Source organism: Urocampus carinirostris, chromosome 5 (genome assembly GCF_059441175.1).
Source record: "Urocampus carinirostris isolate Australia breed hairy pipefish chromosome 5, RoL_Ucar_1.0, whole genome shotgun sequence".
NCBI lineage: Eukaryota > Metazoa > Chordata > Actinopteri > Syngnathiformes > Syngnathidae > Urocampus > Urocampus carinirostris.
The window spans coordinates 20,693,547-20,715,004 of record NC_142353.1 but is presented as its reverse complement, the minus strand read 5'-3'; the positions used below and the strand labels follow the sequence as shown (position 1 = coordinate 20,715,004).

Sequence of the window (21,458 nt, the reverse complement as noted above, 5' to 3'; positions counted from 1 at the left end):
TTCCAGTCTCTACTTCATGATAATCCTGAAAAATCCAACTGTTTTTTTGTTTTATTTTTCATTTTAAACTGTTATTACAATTTCTTAACACATAGCTATGGTAGATATTGCCAGATATTGAAAGAAATGTTTTTTTTTCTGACAAAATGGCCAATACAAATTACTCCTAACACGATTTCTGACACTTTCATAGACAAAATAAAAAAAATTCCAGGCGGCCTGTATGACACTTGGTCAATAAAGGGTTTAACAGTGCTGTCAGGCAGTGTTGGGACAAGGGTTAGACTAATGCCCTTACAAAGGACCATGTTCTCAAAACGCAATTAAATTTCTTGTAACTAGCACTGTAACGTGTTATTAATATCATTTTGTAACTCAACTGTCGTGACAACATGGTGAGTTACTAAATGCATATCACGGAGTAACACGTCCAATGGTGGCTAACTATTCTCCCTCCTGTATAAACTCACATCTGAGCTGTATATACAATAAAACGCAATACTGAAACCAGGGTGTCAGTTTTTATGAACATATTTGCTTGTGTGTCAGCAGTTGCAAATGGTAGTCAGCGCTTGGGGAGGCTTATACAGGAACAGCAAACCAACCGGAAATCAAAGGAGAAAACGTGAGCACAGAATTTACAGTAAAAGTGGCCACCATTATGGTCTTTTTATTTGTAAAACGATGCAAATCTGGGAAGTAGCAAAACCGTGAAAAGGAAACCGCCTTATACCGAGGGATTACTGTAGTCAACTGTTTTTTTCTAGCAGAATTAAACAAATGTCAATCAAAATGGTCTACAACTGCAGGTTGCTTTGCTCATTTTAAAAATAGCATTTCTAACCTCGGTGATAAATTACACCATCTGCCATTTTTTATAAATATGAGATTTTGGTTAATTTTAAGGATGATTTCTCTTGTTTTACTTACTTTACTAGAAAACCTCTATCTATATATCTATCTATCTATCTTGGTCATATCCCTTGAGAGGGGTGACCAACAGCAAGACAAACATATAACAAAGAAAAGAAAAAGGAAAAAGTAGCAAAACACAGACAAAATTTTGTGGACCATGGGCAACCCAAATGCCCAAACACCCAAACAAGTTAAGCACCTCTGCACCCAAGTTGGTCATGCTTTCATCCCTCCAGATGAAACATGACACAAGAAAGCGGCCATGTCGCTCATGTCGGGGTGACACAACACATTCTTCTGTTCAACAGCAGGGCCTGACAGCTTTCACTGGTTTACCCCTGCCGCATCATACAGGTGCCCTGCCCATCCCTTAGAACGCGTCCAAAAAGCCCACTATCCTTTCACAACTACTAGAAAACCAAGTAAAAAACACATTCTTAAACTAAGAATAATGACAAGTGTGGAATGTGTTTATTTTAAGGGAATTCATTTCAAAACATGCTGAAAGAGCATCATTTTAAAATCCTACAGAAAAAATTATTACTTCCCGATGAAGCTATTTTTCAAATGATGGACAATTGTTCGTAAGCACTTTGTTTTTAGGGGGCATTTTCAGACCGAGGACTTGACTGAACATAAATACATGTATTGTAAGCCTCAGTTTATACTGAGCTCTTCGACATACTGTTTTCTACATTTTAATGCAAGTATTAGCAGTACCTGAGAGGTCCAGGCAGGTGTTTGATCCCTCCTCTCCTACCCGTCCCGACTCTGTCAGAGTGTTAAAAAGGGTTCCGATAGGGTCCAGAGGGTGTCCCACCCAGCCCTCCATGTTGGTAATAGAGGTGTGGCCTTTATGGAGCAATTCTGCATCAAATGTCACATTAAGCATCATTCTCATTCAAGTATCATCTTTCAGGATTAAAAATGGAGCCTCACCTTTTTTGTGCCGGCGAAAATGCTCCAGTTGCCGCTGTTGTTGCCGTCGTAATGTGTTCACAACAGCGATGGCCAGACGGAGTGCTTCACGGGGGTAACCATGGGAACGCAGGGCATCCACCCTTGCGCAGGCCGTCGGGACGTGTTCTAAAAAAAAAGTTTGTACAGTGATCCCACGCTCTTTGGCGCTTCGGCTATTGCTGGTTCACTGCTTTGCGGATTTTGAATCGAATTGTTTTTATTGGTATTTAGATTAACATATTGTTGCTAGCTTTTAGTAGCTAATTGCATTGAAAATAAATTCATCAATGAATTCGGACTTTGAGAAAAGTCAAAAGAGCGCAAAATAATGGTGATCACTAGCGGGTGCTTCGTGGATTGTCCGGGAAGGGACTGAGGCGGTGTTGGAGGAGAAGGCAAGAGGGATGCTGCAGGCCTGGCCTACTGCTCTGGCTATGTAACAGGCCAAACCCCTGCCAAGTCTGTATCTCACCAACGCCAGATCAATTACCCATGAAAGATGACCTGGACCTTCAACTTATGGGAAACCACGACGTTTGAGACGGTTTTATTTTAATCATTGCAGAGACCTGGGTCATACCGAAGATACCAGATGCTAGTGTGCAGCTAGCCACTAAATCGCTTTCTTGCATTGAAAAGAGAACGCCTCAAATTTTGTGTATTTCATTGTATTTTTGTATAATAAAAATAAGGACCATTCGTTCAACTATAATTCTGTATGGTGTGTTTTTATTTGTAGATCTATAGTTATGGTTTTATTACAGTTGTATATTCTCATTCGGTAAGTACGTAATCTCCAGGTAAGTGGACCCTTGATGTTTGAGGATTTTCATGTTTTGCGGGGTAATTTGGTCCCCATTAAACGCAATAACTGAATGATTACTGTATCTATGTCTACTCCATTGCATCTTCCAAGGAAGATATTCTGCACTCACCGTGCCATAAAGGCCAGCCGCGTGCGTCAAACAGGGAGCCTTCCTGGTTGTCGTGGTAACAGTAGTTGGCGTAGAGGTCACTGGCGATGATGTGCTGGAGGTGGCGGTCTTGCCAGTGCAGGTCGCAGGCCTCGATAGCCCGTGTGAATACCGTCCTGTGGGGCCGCATTTCTGAGAGGAATGAAAGACGGGATACTCTCGTCAGCATCAAGGATGAGTAAATAATTTCGACCAAAAAATAAGGAAAACTTTAAGATGAGAAAGCACAACAACAAACTGAATCTGGTCTTCTTCAGAGTCTCACACAAAAGACGCTTCTCACACCGGAATTTTCGCTTTTCCCCTCTTCACTGCCTTCTGCTATTGCTTCTCAGCTTTTATATGTTCTATTGTCATTATTGCTGTATTGATAAGAAAAATCCCAAGAAAATGTAAAAATATATATCCTATATGTCCCAGACTTATATATATATATATATATATATATCATTTATATATATATATATATATATATATATATATATATATATACGGCAGCGCAGTGGTTAGCACATGTGCGGCACAGTTCTGAGGTCACGAGATCGAACCTTCCTGTGTGGAGTTTGCATGTTCTACCTGTTTCCTCTGGGCACTCCGGCTTCCTCTCACATTCCAAAAACATGCATGTCAGGTTAATTGGCCGGTTCAAATTGTCCCTAGGTTTGAATGAGCGAGTGAGTTGTCTGTCTCTGTGTGCCCTGCGACTGGCTAGCAACCAGTTCAGGGTGTCCCCTGCCCACTTCCTGAAGATACCTGAGATGGACTCCAGCACCCCCGTGACTCTACTGAGGATAAGCGGTGCAGATAATGGAGGGATGGATGGATATGAATAAAATATGTACACACACATATTTCTGATAAACTATGTTTGTCAAAAGTGGTGTTTCAGTACTTGGTATTTGGTATTGTGAATATATGGATACTTATACCAGCATCAACTGTAAAAAAAAGGTGGTAATGCTAATTTCCAAATTGTATATATTTTTAAAAACCTTTCAAGATGAATAGAAAAAAAGAAAATATCTTAAAATAGTAAACATAAAGCTAAAATCGTCATGCAAGTCTACAAACCAATATGTGAAAAACTATTACGTATGCTGTGAAAATCCATAGAAATTTACAAATATTTTTTGGGCACAGAGGTTGTTTTTGATGACTTAATAATACTTATAATAATAATAATAATAATAATTTCCTTGTATTGTCATTCTGTGTAACAATGTACACAGAACGAAATGTCGATTGCACCTGACCCGTTGTAGCGAGCCGATGCAGCCGCAGCCAACAGAGGGCGCCGCCGACCACTTTTTAAGTCTTAGGAATGACTCGGCCGGGGCGCGAACCACCGACCTCCCAGTCTCAAAGCGGGCGCCTTACCATCTAGGCTACTGAGCTGGTAAACCAAGGGTTTGGAGCCGTTTTTACCCAAAATGCCATAACAGCAAAATATTTTAGATCTTTCTTTTGAGAGAGCCACACCATATATTTTAAGACAAATTTCAACAAAACCGTCAAAGCCACTCTCCAGACAAAAGCTAATATTTCAGCACATTTTGTTTCACTGCGTGACGTTAGATGATTTGATAAAACCTATGAAATAATAATAATGCCAGACCCTGTGCCCCATATCACTTAAAGTACTACTATTAACTAGTCTCCCTCCTGCAGTTACTTAAGATCGTTCTCATTTTTTCATAAATATAGATTTTAAAACAAGGTGCAAGCAGTTCCTTTGTGAAAACGTCTCTAATTACTACTACCGAGTTTTTGGCTGTATTACCCTTCAGCGCAGTGGGCTCGATCGAGAGAGAAGCATGCTGTGTGTGCAGAGATCTGCCCACCCCTACCGTTTACCCAATAAAATTCCTCTGTGTGCTTGAGTGGCGTTTTTGGGTGTTTAGTTTGTTCTGTGGGTTCTCATCATAAAATGTCTCAACAGCTAACATACCTTGTTTAATGAGTTTCCAAGTAAAGGATTCTTTAGCAACATACAGCCAAAACAGGGTCTGTTGGTGTGACGCCTTGATTGTAAACTGTGCCCTTTATATACCGAACCGAAACCTAATTCAATATCAGTGCCACATCGGCGTTGCACATTCCAAACTCAGTAAAGAACATATCAGTATTGGAACAATGCAGAGCAATTTTACATGAGCAAAACTTTTTCTCTCGAGTCATAGCTGGTTCGCGAGCTATAGGTTCTCGACCCCTGTTTTAGACCAAAATAAATATAGAAGCACTGACCTTGGTTGCTGTGGGCACCCTGAGGAAGCGAGTGGGTGAGGTTGGGCAACTCATTGCCGTGGTTTCCGTCCTCCCAGGGGCAAACGTCAACGCTGTTCCACCGGCGCAGTTGCCGCAACCAGGAGGACTTTTGCTCCGCCTTGCAGTGCGGGTTCAGTACGATGCACATCCACAGGGCGCCTGGTGGATGCCAACGGTCAGAAGCATTACACCAGGGTTGGTCATGCTAATATGAAACAAATTTCTTAGAAAATCACCATAATCCATAATATATTTTCAAAACCAGACCGCAGACTACTCAGGTGGCCTCCGGCCACGACATTGGTCACACCTGGTCTAGCATATCTCAAGTTAGTTGGGGGTTTTGTATATAACTTTCAGAGTTATGTTTATTCCCAGTCAATAAATAGAGTTTTCAAATACTGTAAGTTCTCGGGGTTGTAACTCACAAGTTTATTGCCCCCAAAACCGAACTTTTCGAGAGGGCTCTGAAGGGATTTTACATAATAAATCTTAATGACATCTTTTAAAAAAGAGCAGTAGGCCGAGTGGCAGGATTATTTTTTTCTATTGGACTGTAAGAATAATAAATAAATACAACTTTTGCTTCATTGGCAGATATTTTTGCATTAGTGAGCATTATTTTTCTTATTTTACAATAGAAACATTTTAAAATGTATGCAGAAAATAAGAAAATAAAATTAAATAAAAAACTAAACAGGATGACTTTAATATATTACTAATTTTAAGTGATATCATATATAAATTATATATTTTTACAACTAATAATCGGGAAAAATAAAATGGTACTTCAAATCTTATGCAATTTTTCCCTTTTTTATGTTCTTAAATAATTTCATATGGCATATGGCAATTCATTTTACTAATTTTTAACTCTTTTTAAACTAAAATAGAATAAAAAGATAAATAGATGGGATGGGAAAAATTGTGTTTTGTTAACATATTCCCTTTTTTTCAGATTTTACTATGTCTTAACTTGTTTTTTATAAAAAAAAAGAAAAGAAAATAAGAGCTAAAGTGAGCAAAAAAATCTGTTATTTGAATTATCAAATAAATGTGCTCATTTCATGTTTTTTGTTTTAACTTTTTATGTTTTAACTTTTTTTCCACGCATCGTACGACAATGCCGTACAAACTAATAGCAGCTGCAGTTAATCACGAGGGAATAAGAAGATCAATGGCAAAGCAAAGTCACCAGAGAACAGTGTCCGGATCATTTTTAAGAAGATTGATGGAAAACATGGCAATAATTTCAAACAGTTACAAGCATTTCACCCAGAACCCAAGCACTTTTCAATTCTTAAAAACAAAACATTAAAATTCAAGCATTTTCAAAAGTTTCAAGCGCCTGTACGAACCCTGACAATGGAAATGATCATAAGGAACTGTTGTGGGAAACGTATAAACTGGAAAAGAAGCTGAGTTAGACAAGGTTTGGCTTTGAGTCTGAAGAATGACAAGGAGCCTCAAAAGGATACGAAGACAAAAGGGTGAAAATGACGGAGAGAGAAAAGAGGAAAGAGGGGCGGCATTGAGCGCACATCACAGGGAGCGATAAGGACTTTGAGAAGAAGGGTTTGAAGTGTCTGCTTCAAAAAGAAGAGGGCCAATGCATGCATCCAATTCCGAGAATACGTGGCGCTGAAACAGATGAGATCATTGGGCTGTCCATATAACGAGTGCAACATAAGAGGAGATGCCATCGACAACTCGAGCGGCAAAGACAAGGGAGACAACACAGGCAGGAGACAACATGGCGGCAGTCCTTTCTCTTTCTGAGCTTTGAGCGTCAGTCACAATATGCCGACGTATCCAATGTGAACTATGCTCGGCTGAACGTGTGCCATGAGTTGAAGGAGTCTGCTTTTGTTGGAAATGACTTTGAATTTGTTAAAAGAATATGCAAAGTGTGGACTTTGAAAAGCTGTCAAAATGAGCTCAAGTGTGGAAAAGGAAAGTTTCCAGTGATGTTTGTGGAATGAATTTCAGCATGTGGACCAGGTTTATGTAGAAAAACTGCATACAGAGGTAAAGTTGTCCCACTCAGATGGTCAGTGATCATTGGATTCATGACAGTGTATACTACTGTGCCAAAAGACAACGGAAATGGAGGCTGCGTTACAAAAAAGCCCTATCTTTGACACACCAGTATTGTTGTCATCTGTTACTGACCAAATTGCATTCACTTGTTACGGTTCCTTAAGGATTAAAGGAACTCCAGTCAAACACACGTTTTTTTTTTGTATTTAGAACACATGTGTTGCATAAAAGGGCAACTCCCCTTTTATCACAGTACCGTGCAAACCTGAGGAATTTGCCATTGAGTTCCAGACATGTTTCGGCAAAAAAAGCCTATGCACACCTGACACCAAAAGCAAAATATCGGCGTCCCACGCCATTGGCGACATGTGTGCATGGGGCTTTAATAAGCTCCTAAAAATGTTGCTAACAAGCTGATAAGTTCAATCAGCTGAGTTGGAGAAATCACCAAAAACATGCAGTACAGGCAGCCCACCTCAGCTTGATAAGGGAATATTATTTAGTTGTTTTTTTTTTTTTTTTGTTAAATGGGGTGATAAATGCTGAAGTCCTACCAGTATAAAACCACTGAGTTGGAGGATCGTTAAATCCGAATAATCACTGAATTTCCTGCGTGTTTTGTCAAAAAGAAAGGATAAACACACAAACTCGTCCAATCACCCACCATGTTGAATGAAAGACTATCTGTGCACTATGTGTGCGTTCAAGTTTTTGTGTGTGTATTTGTGTGACAAACATACCTAGCTCGTCCCAAAGCTGCCTGTACTTGTCCGTCATGGTGGTGCCTTGCTGTCTCCACAACGCGAGCCGGGGATCGGCCATGAACTGTTCTGTGATCAGTGTCAACATCCTCGCTCCGTTGGAGTCGCGCATCTTCAGCATCTCTCGCACCTGTAGGGGCCAACATGGCCGTCAGTAAACGCACAAAAACACAAACACATTGTGGGCGCAGTAACATAAGGTGCTACCTCTATGTACGAGCACCTCTAAACGCAAGAATTTTCATACATGCCATTTATTTGGAACAAAAATCTTGCATGACACACAGAGGCAAAACTCAAGCTACAAGTATTCCCAGAGGCTACCACTAGTGTCCACTCGCCGCCAGCTTCAGCTCATTCCAGTTCGCGCATGCGCTTCCAGCCGTCAAGAGGGGAGATGAAAGAACAGTTGAAACACTGGCATTTTTTGGGGGATTTGTGTTACGGTTGATTTTATGGTACAGTAACTTTAATTTTGAGTGCACAATAAGTGCTAACGTATCATCTTCCAGTCGTGCATCATCACTCCTCCCGCACCACTCACAAGCCTCCGTTAATGCGACTCCAAGAATAATCTCTAATTTTATTTTGTTAATACAAGTTTATTTATTGTATTACTGTATTTTTTATGTTTAATTTCTATTTTAACTCACTTTTAGCAATCAGAAAGATGTGTTCGATCTATGAATTAAGCTCATATGAAGAGGTACCACTGTTAATCAAAGGTGGGCAAACTATTTTGACTCGTGGTCCTCTTGTCGGTTGAAAATAGTTTGTGTAATATAGTGTAACAATCTGTGAAGCCCTTTGAGACTCTTCGTGATTTAGGGCTATACAAATAAAAATGACTTGACTTGACTTGACTTGACTTTGGGTTGAAAAATTTGCCAGAGGACTGGGAGGAAACAAAGATTGATTTGAGTTCTTTTTATCTGCCAATACATAATCTCGATCAAATACGTCTGCAATAAATTCAGATTCAGATTCAGATTCAGATCTACTTTATTGTCATTCTAGTACACGTGTATACAGAACGAAATGTCGATGCATCTGACCCCCACAGTTTCCTTGAATGTACAGATATAAATAAAGTTGTATTGTAATTGGCTACGTATAGTATTTTACCATAGTGCCGATAGTGCAAGAAGAGTAGCTAACCAGATGTGCAAAATGGGCAGTCAGGTTAACAAGTCAGGTACACAGTAACATTAACACTGTAACAATAACGCTGTAATTACCATAGTGCAGAGAGCAATGTGCAATGAGTGGCAAGCTATAAAAGACTGCCAGTAGTGCAAAAAGTCAGATTAGCAGCCGTTTAGATTTAAGTTAACTATATGTTAGATTGACCATTTAACAGTCTAATGGCCAGGGGGACTAGACTATTGCTATTATAATAAGGTATAAACATAATGTTGTTCTATTTCATTTTGCTTATATCACTGCTATTCCAAAAATAAGTATCTCCATTTGGTAGGCATATTTCATTGTAAACATCCCAATCATGCAAAACATGAATGACAAAAATGCAGATAAGTCTTTTAAAAAGAGCAGCAACCATATGCTTAATGAACAAATGAACATGCCTCTTTTATAAGCATTACATTTGATGATGACTCATACAAGTGTAAGCCCAGACTTTTTTGGAAAATAAATAAATACATTAAATAAATAGATAGTCATTAAAAAAAGCAATTACAGAAAAATGTAGCCAACCATTTAACAGTTGCCCATGGCACAAAAACCACAGAAGACCCACTAAGGGACACTGGCATCAAATCAATACGTATTTTAAACAACCATTCTAAATGTAATATTAACATTTTCGGTTGGCGGGCCGGATAAAAAAGCATGTGACCCTCGGGCTGTAGTTTGCCCATCCCTTATATACGAATATTGTGTTCAGTCAAACAAAAACGATCACTTCGTGGACGGTTGAGCTGAAGTAGAAGATAAAAACGTCTACGCAAACACAGATGAACAATAACTGCAATTGTGTTCTGTAGAGAAGTGGCGATGGCGGGCCTCCACCTTAACCAAATAATTCAAAAGAAAGGCGCTGTGCAAACAGAATACCAACAAAATTCATCTGTCTTACATGATAAAAATAGTCAATACAGATGTGAAGATCAGTTGCTGCGTTTTTCTAAACACTGCAATAAAAATGAAAACATTTGTGCTTTTACGAAATTACTATTTTCATTATTTTATTGATACTTTTTAGATGGCTGGTTATTTCCCTCAAGGATGTCAAATCAGATAAGTTCTGTTTGAAAATAGCCAAACATATATGGACAAGATATATAAGGAGAGTTGGAAACATGACACGAGTAATAATGAATTAATAATGATTAATAATCAAACTGTAACAGATTAAAGTCATCCCCAAATTCCATACTTCTTTTCAGTGTTCTGCACTAAGGGGCCAGAGTTAGGACTAACACATACTGTGACAAGTATTGTAACATGTTTTTGTAAATATCTGGTGCGTTACTACGTAACTCCGCTACTCTATTAATTGAATCCTAATTTAGAGTGTCCACTCAAAATTCTTGCTTCATTCACACTGTCACATATATCTCTTAATCAATTTGGGACAAGTTGTTTATATATGCCTACAAAATACATCTGAATAAGGTTATGTCGACGCCATCTCAAGAGTACGAAAGGGCTGAATTTCTCCTGAGCAGATATTCTCCCTACAGTATATACACTTGCATCTAAACCAAATATGCAACTATAAAATAAAATACTGAAACCAGGGAGTTAGCTTATATGCACATATCTGGTTGAGTGTCACCACTTACGAATGGTAGGCAGTGCATGGGGATGGGGGAGAGGCTTATATACAACAAACCAAAGGGAAATCATTGGGAAAACATGAGAGGAGAATTTATAGTGAAAATGTGTCTAATTCTGCTCTTTTTATTCATAAGAATATTTTTGCTATCATACACATCGCTGTAGAAAAAAAAGGGTTTTGTACAGTACCCACATATGGAGAAGGAGATCTTTAAGTGGTTTGAAGCCCGGGACAAAGTTGATATTGAGTGTTTTGGCTAAGTGTTCATTTGCAAGCTCTCAAGATTGCATAGGTCAAGACGTATGAAGGCTCCACTGCTTCTACTGTTTGGTGCACACATTTTCTTCTATTTTATTATGTGCAAGTATATACAGTAATGTGTAGCTAGATAGTTACTCTTAGTTACATGCTGCTTTTTGGTGTCTTTTCAGTGGGTTGCGGGCCTTTGCCTTGGCAAACTAATACCAAGAAGAAAAAAAAACTGTGGGTCAATTCAATTCTTAATAGTAGCTCAATATCTTCTTTCTGTTAATACAATAGGCACAATAAATCACATTTTGTTGTTGATTTTATTTCCTCTTTTGCCCATAATAATGGGCAAAATAATAAGCAAAACAATTATCAGGGAACTAGAATCAGTACTGACATACACTTGCTTGTCCATGACAAGGTCACATCTCTAATGAGTGGGATGACACTTTATCCCAAAAAACAACAGCGACCAGATGATGAAGGTGCTCTATCTTAGTCAAATAAGGAGGTTTTCTTCTGCTACTAGTAACCTTGAAAACCAGTACTATGTGTTTCATATGGGGGGAGCAAACTCTAACCCGAAAAAAAAACTGGCCGGGAGAGGGATGGGCCCAGGCTGAACTTCCCTTAAACACACCAAAGGAAGTGGTTCCCTGACGACCTAGGCGGTTAAGGGATCCCTGAACATTGAATCTGGGGGGTAACTGAATTCATTTTTCTACTAAGTAAATAGTAACTGAATCAACTTACTTTTTTGAGTAAATCACCCAACACTGTTGTCGCCTACTGCTAATATTATCTTTGTGCCATTCACTTTCATAGAGATCAACATTCAGTCTGTTACATAAATTCAAAAACATGATAGAAAACAGCAACACATTTTCCACATCCTTTTAAAATTCTCCCTTTGGCTACAAATTGTAGTGTTTGATAACCAAGGCCGCATCATGAAAATAATTAAAGACAAACTTTGTGGCTTTGAGTCCTCTCAAACGTTACATGGAGTAGTTTGTTTGCCCTTGCGCTGATGTCGATTGATTGCCATTCAAAGCGACTCCGTGCCTGAAGAATGTTTTCAAGTCAGCCATTCATCTGAGAGCGAGGTTGCATAGAATACATTCACAACCTGGCTTGCCCACTGCTTGTTATGGACGTACAATTCCATTCTTCAGGCTCACGTGTCATGAAGAAGAGCCTGTGTCATTTATCGTTTCCTCTCAACCACGTGAATATTGAATTTCTAATTCTATTGTGCATGTGTGAATGTGAGATTACTGTGTGTATACAAACGCCATTAAGCGAACACGGTACAGAGCAGCCTGCACGCTAATGGTATTGCTCTGAGGACTACAGCGCACACAACACATTAATGCTAACCTCACCTTCGCTACTGTAATATCACGCAAGAGTACACCGGCCAATGCGTGTTGTAATACGTAAAAGGACAGCAAAAAAAAATTGTGATACTGACAAAAAAAATCTAGGAAAAGGATAAGATTGGTGACTTTTATACCGAAACAATGCTAGCATCTAAACCAGGGTTAGGAAAAGTTTTGAGTCACAGGTGAAATAGCATTAAAACATTTTGGCAGAAGGGCTGGGGAAGGTTACTAAGGCTACAAATGACCAGAGTCTAATCCGATATCTCGGTGTTACATGGGAAAAAAAATTATAAAGTAAACCAGGGGTCTCCAACATGGTGCCCTCTAAGAACGGCTGAGGTACCCGCGGACCTGTTCTGAAAAAAACACACGAGTACCAGAGCATTGTGATTTTGTGGGGGTAAAATGATTACCGTATTTTCCGCACTATAAGGCGCACCGGGTTATAGGGCGCATCCCGAAAAAATAGTTTTTGGTCCTATTTTTGACATAGATGAGACGCACCGGATTATAAGGCGCTACAATGGGAACGTGGACAAAACAGTCATGTAGTTCAGTCAAACTTATTACCCCCTTAACATTCCGAAAGCTTGCAAAGACGCAAATACGTGTCGAGAACACGTGCGGATGCGGTGTCCGTAAGATGTCACTCAAATGCATCGTTCCATCATTCGGAAGGTTAAAGTCTTGGGATTCAAGAAATGCTAACCATTCCTTAGTATCTATTTTCTTTTTCGCTCGCAACTTTACTGTGCATATGACAATAAACACTTGGAATTGAGTTTAATTTAAAAATAGACACTCCATTCCATCCATTATCTGCACCGCTTATCACAGGAACATCGAGTTCAGTCTGAAACAAGATACAGGGGCAATATAAAACCCGAAGTAGCTCACCGAAGTCGTTGTGTTCATAATAATGTGCAGCCAATGTCCAGGAGAATAAAATAATTTCAAATACAGAATAGAAAAAAATGCTTTCTCTATGCTGTCAGCCACGTGCCATAAACATTCATCTTTTTTGGCCAATTGCAGGCTTTGTGTTGCCGTTTAAGCCAATGCCAGCCTGTAAATGATAAAAAGGATCCGCCCCTTGACCTCCGAATAACTTTAGCCAATAGTGATCGATTCAAATGATGATTGACACATTGGTTAGCCAATGAAACGCAGGTAAATAAATCCCAGCATACACCGCATACTACTTGGCGTTCGGGGGAAAATCTAGTCAGCGGCTGCAAGTTAGTTGGAAAACTTTGCAATTTTAAAATTGATCCATAAGTAAGGCGCACTGTATTATAAGGCGCATGGTCAGCTTTTGAAAAAAATAAAGGCTTTTAGGTGCGCCTTATAGTGCGGAAAATACAGTACTTGCGTTGTTGACTGAGTTTATTTAACCCTACTTCAAATAATTAACCTGGTAATAACATTGCAATAACATAGTAATAACATGTTATTTTAGAAATTAATATTAAACTTGGTGCCCGTTGCGATAATTAGTCACAAAAAGTAGCACTCAGCTTAAAAATGGTTGGAGACACCTTATGGAGACCTATCCAATTTTTCTTATTCGCATTTATCAAAAATATACATACAGACATTTTCTTGTACATGCTACATTTGATTTTATATTTGTATATAAATCAAATGTTTTCATCAATTTGTTTTTGAAACACTCATAATTGGAAGAAAATAATAAATATAATAGGGCCTTGTTTTTAAGCATTAAATTTGATCAAATGCATTTAAAAAAACTCAAAATGCAAAAGGGATAGCTCAAAAGTGTTTTTTTCTAGCTTGATAAATAAAATAAATATATGATAAGATAAAAAGCAAGTGCTGTACAGAAAAATGTGTCCAGCTATTTGAATGTTGGCCTTGAGAACAGTACACATTAATGCTTCATGACAAATATATTTTTTGTCAGCGAGGAGACAAAAGAACACTGGGGACTAGAGTGAAGGGATTTCCGATTTTAGAAAAAAAAAAAAAAAAAAAAACAGATTGGAATTTTTCAAACGAGTATTGCAATTTTGATGCGGTTTTCAATTTTAAAAGAAAATGGCATTTTCTGTGCTGGATTATTTTGGGAGTACTTAACTCTCCTGTTGGGTTTGTTCATCGTGCAGGCCTACTAAAGTCTCACCTTCACAACATTTTATTAGTAGTACTGCAGTTGTTACATGTAATGGAAGTTGTTATAAATCACTACCTATACAAACACGCAAGATTGTAAAAAATGATATATCTTGTCAGTCGTATAGAAAAATGGGTATTCAAATCTTTATTTATAGACTTATTTGGGAATTTGGTTGCTGCTAAATGGTATTGCACTACTTTTCATTGTACTTTTGTTACAATACACAATTTTTCTTTGCACAATTATTATGAAATTATAATTGCACCTACAACTTGGGGCAGTCTCCGGGCAAGTCAGGTCAAGCCATGTTTGTTCTTAAAGCCCTTAATCACAAAGAGTCTCAAAGGGTTGTACAGACTCTAGACTTCTTGTCCAAATATAATAGCATATTATATGATAACACCTCAAACACATGTACACAGAGCACATAAATGCTGATTTCTGTCATTTTAAAGACCACTACTTTGTTATACAGCTTATATGAAAATGTGAATAAAAACATTTGTTTTGTTCTACAGATGGGGCCAGTCTGGGAAAAGTCATAACATTTAAAGTTGAAAAAATATATAGAATAGGGGATTTTTTCCGGGTTTTTAACAACACAGTGACGGGTCATTTTGACAGAAGGGTTAATTGTACCTTACAGGGAATGTTGACTCCTTACTCCTGAGCTCATTTTCACTGACAATGTTAAATACATCGAAATATATGGCCTTTATAGCAGCACGGTGGCGCAGTGGTTAGCGCGTGTGCGGCACAGTTCTGTGGTCGTGGGAACCTCCTGCGTGGGTTCAAATCTAGCTACCGGCCTTACTGTGCGGAGTTTGTATGTTCTCCCCGTGCTTGCGTGGGTTTCCTCCGGGCACTCCGGTTTCCTCCCACATTCCAAAGACATGCATTTCAGGTGAATTGGCCGGTCCAAATTGTCCCTAGGTGTGACTGAGCAAGTGAGTTGTCTGTCCCCGTGTGCCCTGCAATTGGCTGGCAACCAGTTCAGGGTCACCCCTGCCCACTGCCCGGAGATGGCTGGGATGGGCTCCAGCCCCCCCGCGACCCTAATAAGGATAAGCGGTACAGCTAATGAGATGAGATGAGATATGGCCTTTATAAAATCTTCTTTGGTGTTACTAAATTGCAAAACACCCCAACCAATCAATGTTTTCAGTTATATCGTAGCTTTGTGAAGGCAGATTGTTCGTCAGAAATCATAGATCAGATTTCATTTTCGATAGAGGTGTACCCAATGTTGTGGCTTCTGAGTACATATAGATTCTGCATGTATCTTTCACTGGCTCCTTCTAGCAATTAGCCACGAGCTAAGAGGCAGCAGATAGCTTCAAATGCATGCGTCAATGTGCTTCGGAGATTACTTGGAGAACAAAGGTCTCCTCTCAGGAGGCAGATGAGGAGCATATAAGTGCACTAGAGAGGGAAAATATTAACCAGACGCAAAGTAGCGACTACATCTGCTGCATGCGGTGAACAGTGTTGGGCACACCACAAGAAAAAAGTAATTAGGTAGAGTAACTAGTTACTCCATTTAAAAGTAATTGCGTTACCCCCCAGATTACTGACCCCCAAAAGTAGCGTGTTATACGGAAAGTAACTATCAAGTGCTAAATTAACGTATATGCTTCCATTAAACCCGACCACCAAAAACTGCTTTCAAATAGCCACATAATTTAAGAAATAGGAGAATAGATGTACCAACCTATAGAAGCAGTAAAACCTTCATATTTCTTTGGCTGGCTTGTGCAATCTTGAGAGCTTGCAAAGGAACACTTAGCCGAGACACTCCATATCCATTTGGCCTTTCTTATGTTTTTCTGGGTACTGCCCGTTTTCTTTTTCTCTTCATGTATTATGTATAGCAAAAATATTTTTACCAATTAAAATACCAAAATTAGCCTTTCTTTTACCGTAAATGTTGTGCTCCAATTGTGCTCACAATTGAGATTGTTTGTTGTACCTGTAAAAGCCATGCCCCATCCTGACGTGGTGCCTACCATTTGTTACTGGAGACACACAACCAAATATGCACAAATAAACTGACCGCCTGATTTCATCAATTTATTTCAAAGTTGTAAATAAAGCTAAGAGGCAAGTATATATGTTAGGGAGCGTATCTCCTAGAAGAAAAAAATTGTGTTCCAATATACTGTGCTTGGGACGGCACCTCACTAACTATAACCAGGTATACGTTGAAATTAATAATAATAATACAAGTTGTGAGTTGTAAGTGAAGAAGTGCCAGTTAGCATTTAGAGAACATTGTCACTATTATTTGCCTTTATAAGTAGAGGAGTAATGCTATAACGACAGTTGAGTTAAAATATTTTATGAATAATTACAGTGCCGAGAAAAGTAATTGTGTTCCGGGAACGCGTTTCTTTGTACCGCGTTAGTTCCAACACTGGCAGTGAAGAGGAAAAGCCGAGGTTGTAATGCTATTTAGGACGTCCTGTCGGACTCCGAATGCGCCACTGTGCACTTGTTGCCGCCGAGCAGAATAAATAACACCGGTGGCTGCTGACCTTGCTGAAGAGCAGGTTGAGCTGCTTGCCCGAGCCGTGGTATCCTCCCTGGGACAGGAAAAGCTTGACTTGTTCTTGAACTTGCTCCTCATCCAGATGCCAGCAGTTTTCGTCATCCACGCTAGCCCCTGCTGTGGGGTCCGGAGCACCTAGGACACATACAAAAAGATTGTAAATACACTGGAGATTTTTTTTTATCTGCCCAAGTGTGTATTATCTAACCCTGTAAGACCCAGCTTTATAAAAATCCAACAATTTGGGGTTTTTCAGAAAGTGGTGGAAGTATTTTACTGCCGTTGACTCTCTTCACACTAACGGTCATTTGATGCTATTGTTCGGACCAGGGCTCTCAATCGTGGTGCCCGCGGCCACCAGGTAGCCCAAAATGCACCCGAGTAGTCTGCAGACTGGTTCTGAAAATAGCTCATCAGTGATGGGTCATTGTGATTTGTAGGAAATTTGATTTTTAACTGGCATGAGAATTTAACAAGATCAGTGAATTCAAAAACAATGTTTTAGTGGTTGAGTGTGCTTATTTTAACCCTACTTCCAATAATTACAACCAGGTAATAACATAAGAACAACATAGTACTGGATTTTCAACACGATAAGACACAGCGGACTATAAGGCACACAAAATTAAAACGAGAGTTAGGGTTGCACAATAAATAAATACATGAATAATGCATTTGTGCATCGATTGATGAGTCAGAATATATCACTGATCACAATTGCATAACATTGGATGCATAGGGAATCAAACCCAGATCGCGGCTATGAGCGCACCGGATTTTATCCACTAAACCACTAGGGATACAGACAACAATGGAAAAAGCATTAGGTTTTATCCCATTATCACACCATTTCTAGTCACTATACCAAATTGTTGATGTTATTATTGGGGCGGGCCACTAGAATATTGTCAGACCTGGCAACAGGTGAGATGGCACAACATTCATTTGGACAGGTAACTTAAAATTAGTTTTATCTGGTTATATCAGTATCAGAAATATTTTATTAACACTCCACTTATTGAAACATGAATATTCTGTTTGTTTGTTTGTACATGATTCAATTGTTTGTTTGTTTGTAAATGATTCAAATTGAATCTTTTCTTCCGGCGCCGTCACGAATGGCAGCCACTCCAGCAGCTCCCGTGTTATTTTCGATTGTTCTCGATTGTTCTCAGCTCAGGGATGCTGCTGGAAATGTGAATTTCCCTTCGGGGATGAACAAAGTATCTATCTATCTATCTATCTATCTAACAAAAGTTAACGTCAGAGAAAATGTTGGGTGGAAACCACTAAAATACGGTATTGTTTCGCCAACCTGCAAAGCAAAGATTCCTAACTGAATGAAGGAAAAGGCATTGTGGCAAGTAATTTGGTCATTCTGAACTGAATGAAGAGAAAGGCAAAGTGGAAAATAATTTGGTCGCCTTGAAAGATTTATATGCATGGCCGCACTTCTTTAAAACGGTTGTCACCAATAATGCTTAGTTTAATCTGAAAAAAGAAAACCTAAATCAACAAAATGTTATACCGACTTTCAATCACTTTCTATTTTGCCGTTTTCTCATTTCTCTAAAATATCTGGTACCGTGGCTAAAAATAGTGTATCATTTTTATCCCTAGTAGACTAGTGAATACGGTCCTGTGCTCTCCTTGCCAAATTCTTACATTAAACTTACATATTAAAGCTGGGGGCTCATAACATTGTACTGCAGGCTGCAACTGGCCCTTGAGTCGCCTGTTGAGACCATTGTTCTAGACGAGTCTCATGCAATGGAAAATACAATTTCTTGACCTGAGAGTATTAAAAACAGGCACATTTCTGAGACTGTGTGTATTTTTGCTTATTATTCAAATCAATATTGTTTTTTCAGAGGAATAAATGTGTTTTTTTTACCAATAGGAGGTACAAAAATGTCCCTTTAGGTATATTTTTTCACATTTTATAAGAAAAACAAGTTAGACTAAAATAATACATGAAATTTGCAAAAATTTATTTTGAAAGAACAAAAAAAGTTTAGTTATTTTATTGTGATTTTAATAGACAGTGTGCTTGGGGGGGGCTTTGCTGTAATGAACACAAATACCCTACCGGAAAGTCAACGAAATTCTCATCACTGGTTTATCAATACATGGGAACAAAACCAGAAATAAACATTGACAAATGAACTGGAGGATAACAGGACACAGGTACAAAAACAAAGTAGCTAATAGGAGTTGCCCTTGAGAAATGGCGGTAACAAAGGCGAACTGAAAATTACCAATAATAGGAACAAAGTAATACCTCACACCTGACCTTCTATTCAGGACAAGTTACACAACCAAATACAGTACCCTCCATAGCTAACATTGGTTTGTTTACATTGCAAATATAGGTGGGGGTGAGTTTTTGTTAGTTTCACCAATGCAAGCTAGTCCTTTAATGCAGTTAAAAGCTAGAAATCCGTGATAATTATGCAACAGAAAACAGTATGGTTTAAAAACATTCCGCAGTACAAAATTTCAGAACAGTAGCACAACTGAACACAACAACAGACCTGCCATTTCATTTTACAGCTCCCAGCAATCATTCGCATCTCCTTCTCACTCCCCTTCAAGAGGTAAATAAGGACTCTATATAGCCTTGATTAGAGGTACAATCTTCCCTTTACTGTCTGTGTGCCATTAAAGAGGACGCCATTGATCCTACTGCAATTTGCCTTCATCCTTAAGTCGATACCCACAAACACACATGCCGGTAAAGACGAGACGACATACTATGCACAAATAACTGCAAAACTGGCCTACTTCGAATGAACTCGGAGTTGCTCTCAATGCACACGATCATGCAATAATACCTTGACACAAGAGGAAAGCAGGAAGAAGGTGGTTGCTAATGCACATGTGGCAACCTACATGTATGCTTGTAAAAGTGTAAAATGGATCCATAATGATCACTCTGATTCAAGAAATAAATCCTTTCGACAAGATAAAGATAAGGTTTTGGCCTAGCAAACTACATTTTAAATTACAGCAACAGTAAATGGTAAATGGTCTGCATTTATTTAGCGCTTTTCAAGTCAATGAAGACCTCCCAAAGCGCTTTACAATGTGCTTCAAACTTACCCATTCACACACACACTCACACACCAATAGGGAGTCAGCCATGCAAGGCGCCTACCTGCTTATTGGGGGCATTAGGGATTCAGTGCCTTGCCCGAGGACACTTTACGCATAACACGGAGGTAAGAACTTTCACATATTATTGAGCTTGATATTTTAGCAACTATGTCCGCTATTTCACCTGTGACATAAGACTTATGGAAGCCCAAAAGTGCCATAATTCAAATGATAAAAGGAGCATCAAAAAATAAAAATGGTCTCTTGAAATAAGAGCCTTTAAAAAAATATTTTAACAAAATGTCATCATTATTAGATGATACACAGGTTTTGAATTTTAAAGCAGCATATACGTTTCATAATAAAGTAATATAAAAAGGATGATGTGAAATAAAAACGTTCTGATAATAAAAAATTATGTAAACTTTGTTTACAACGATGAATTGACCATGGAAAATACTCCCCAAAAATGCAATGTTGTCTTTTTTATTGTGTTTATTTTTTTTAATGTTTTTCCTTTGTTTCTTTCCCTGGTTCTTTTGTTTGTGGTATGTTAAAAAGGGACAAAAAGCACGATAAAAATAAAGTAAAAATCAGATTATGACAACACTTTTATAACTAAAGACTTTTTTTTTCAAAAACACTGTTTTTGTTAATTGAATGTTTGTTTTAAGGCTATTTTTGATTAATTAAATGTTTGTTTTAAGGCTGGTTAAATTAATTGGATTTTCATTTTTTTAATTGAATTATGGTACTCTTGGGCTTCTTTCCATACAGATGGTCTTAGCAGTGTGATGATGATGATGATGCAATACCCAACACTAAACACGATACCACCTTTTGATTGGCGGGCATTGTGTTGAAAAATTTCAAGAAAGTGCAAAATAAAAAAGATATACTATTATAATTTTTTTTTTATCTATGATTATCAGTCTACAATCGGATACCCCAGCAATACTCGAGGAGAAAAGGTAATGTAGCCTAGGGTATCCAATTTCTCATGTTGTCGCTGCTAAATCAATATTTTAACTTTTGTTCGTTGTAAACATTCTATCCATGCAAAAAGTAAATTACACAAATGGAGATAAGTATTTCTTGAATACCAAGGATAAAATACATTTTTGAATAAATGAATATTTTTCTTATTCTACTCAAGTTTTAACTAGTTTGTCCGGCATAATCAGAAATAAGTACTTAGATTGAGATGAATAATCTTCTATAACTGATATAAATCATCGATGAAAGAAGATAGTTCTCCTTAAATATATTACCATTATTTTTATTATTATTTAATGACATTTTTTTTCTTTCTAACTGGACTTTTT

The 21,458-nt window shown here is 38.3% G+C and overlaps 1 protein-coding gene across 1 annotated transcript in view; it reads right to left on the bottom strand.

Moving 5' to 3' along the window:
• The window catches only part of LOC148365715 (zinc finger SWIM domain-containing protein 6-like), a 114,770-nt gene that overhangs the window by 28,283 nt on the left and 65,029 nt on the right, over positions 1-21,458 (bottom strand). Inside the window, exons 3-8 of the mRNA XM_088336123.1 lie at positions 17,024-17,172; positions 7,895-8,045; positions 5,094-5,273; positions 2,811-2,981; positions 1,855-2,001; positions 1,636-1,782 (exon numbers count right to left, since the gene is read on the bottom strand). Of these exons, the coding sequence (XP_088192249.1) occupies positions 1,636-1,782; positions 1,855-2,001; positions 2,811-2,981; positions 5,094-5,273; positions 7,895-8,045; positions 17,024-17,172 (945 nt within the window). The remainder of the gene's footprint in view (positions 1-1,635; positions 1,783-1,854; positions 2,002-2,810; positions 2,982-5,093; positions 5,274-7,894; positions 8,046-17,023; positions 17,173-21,458) is intronic.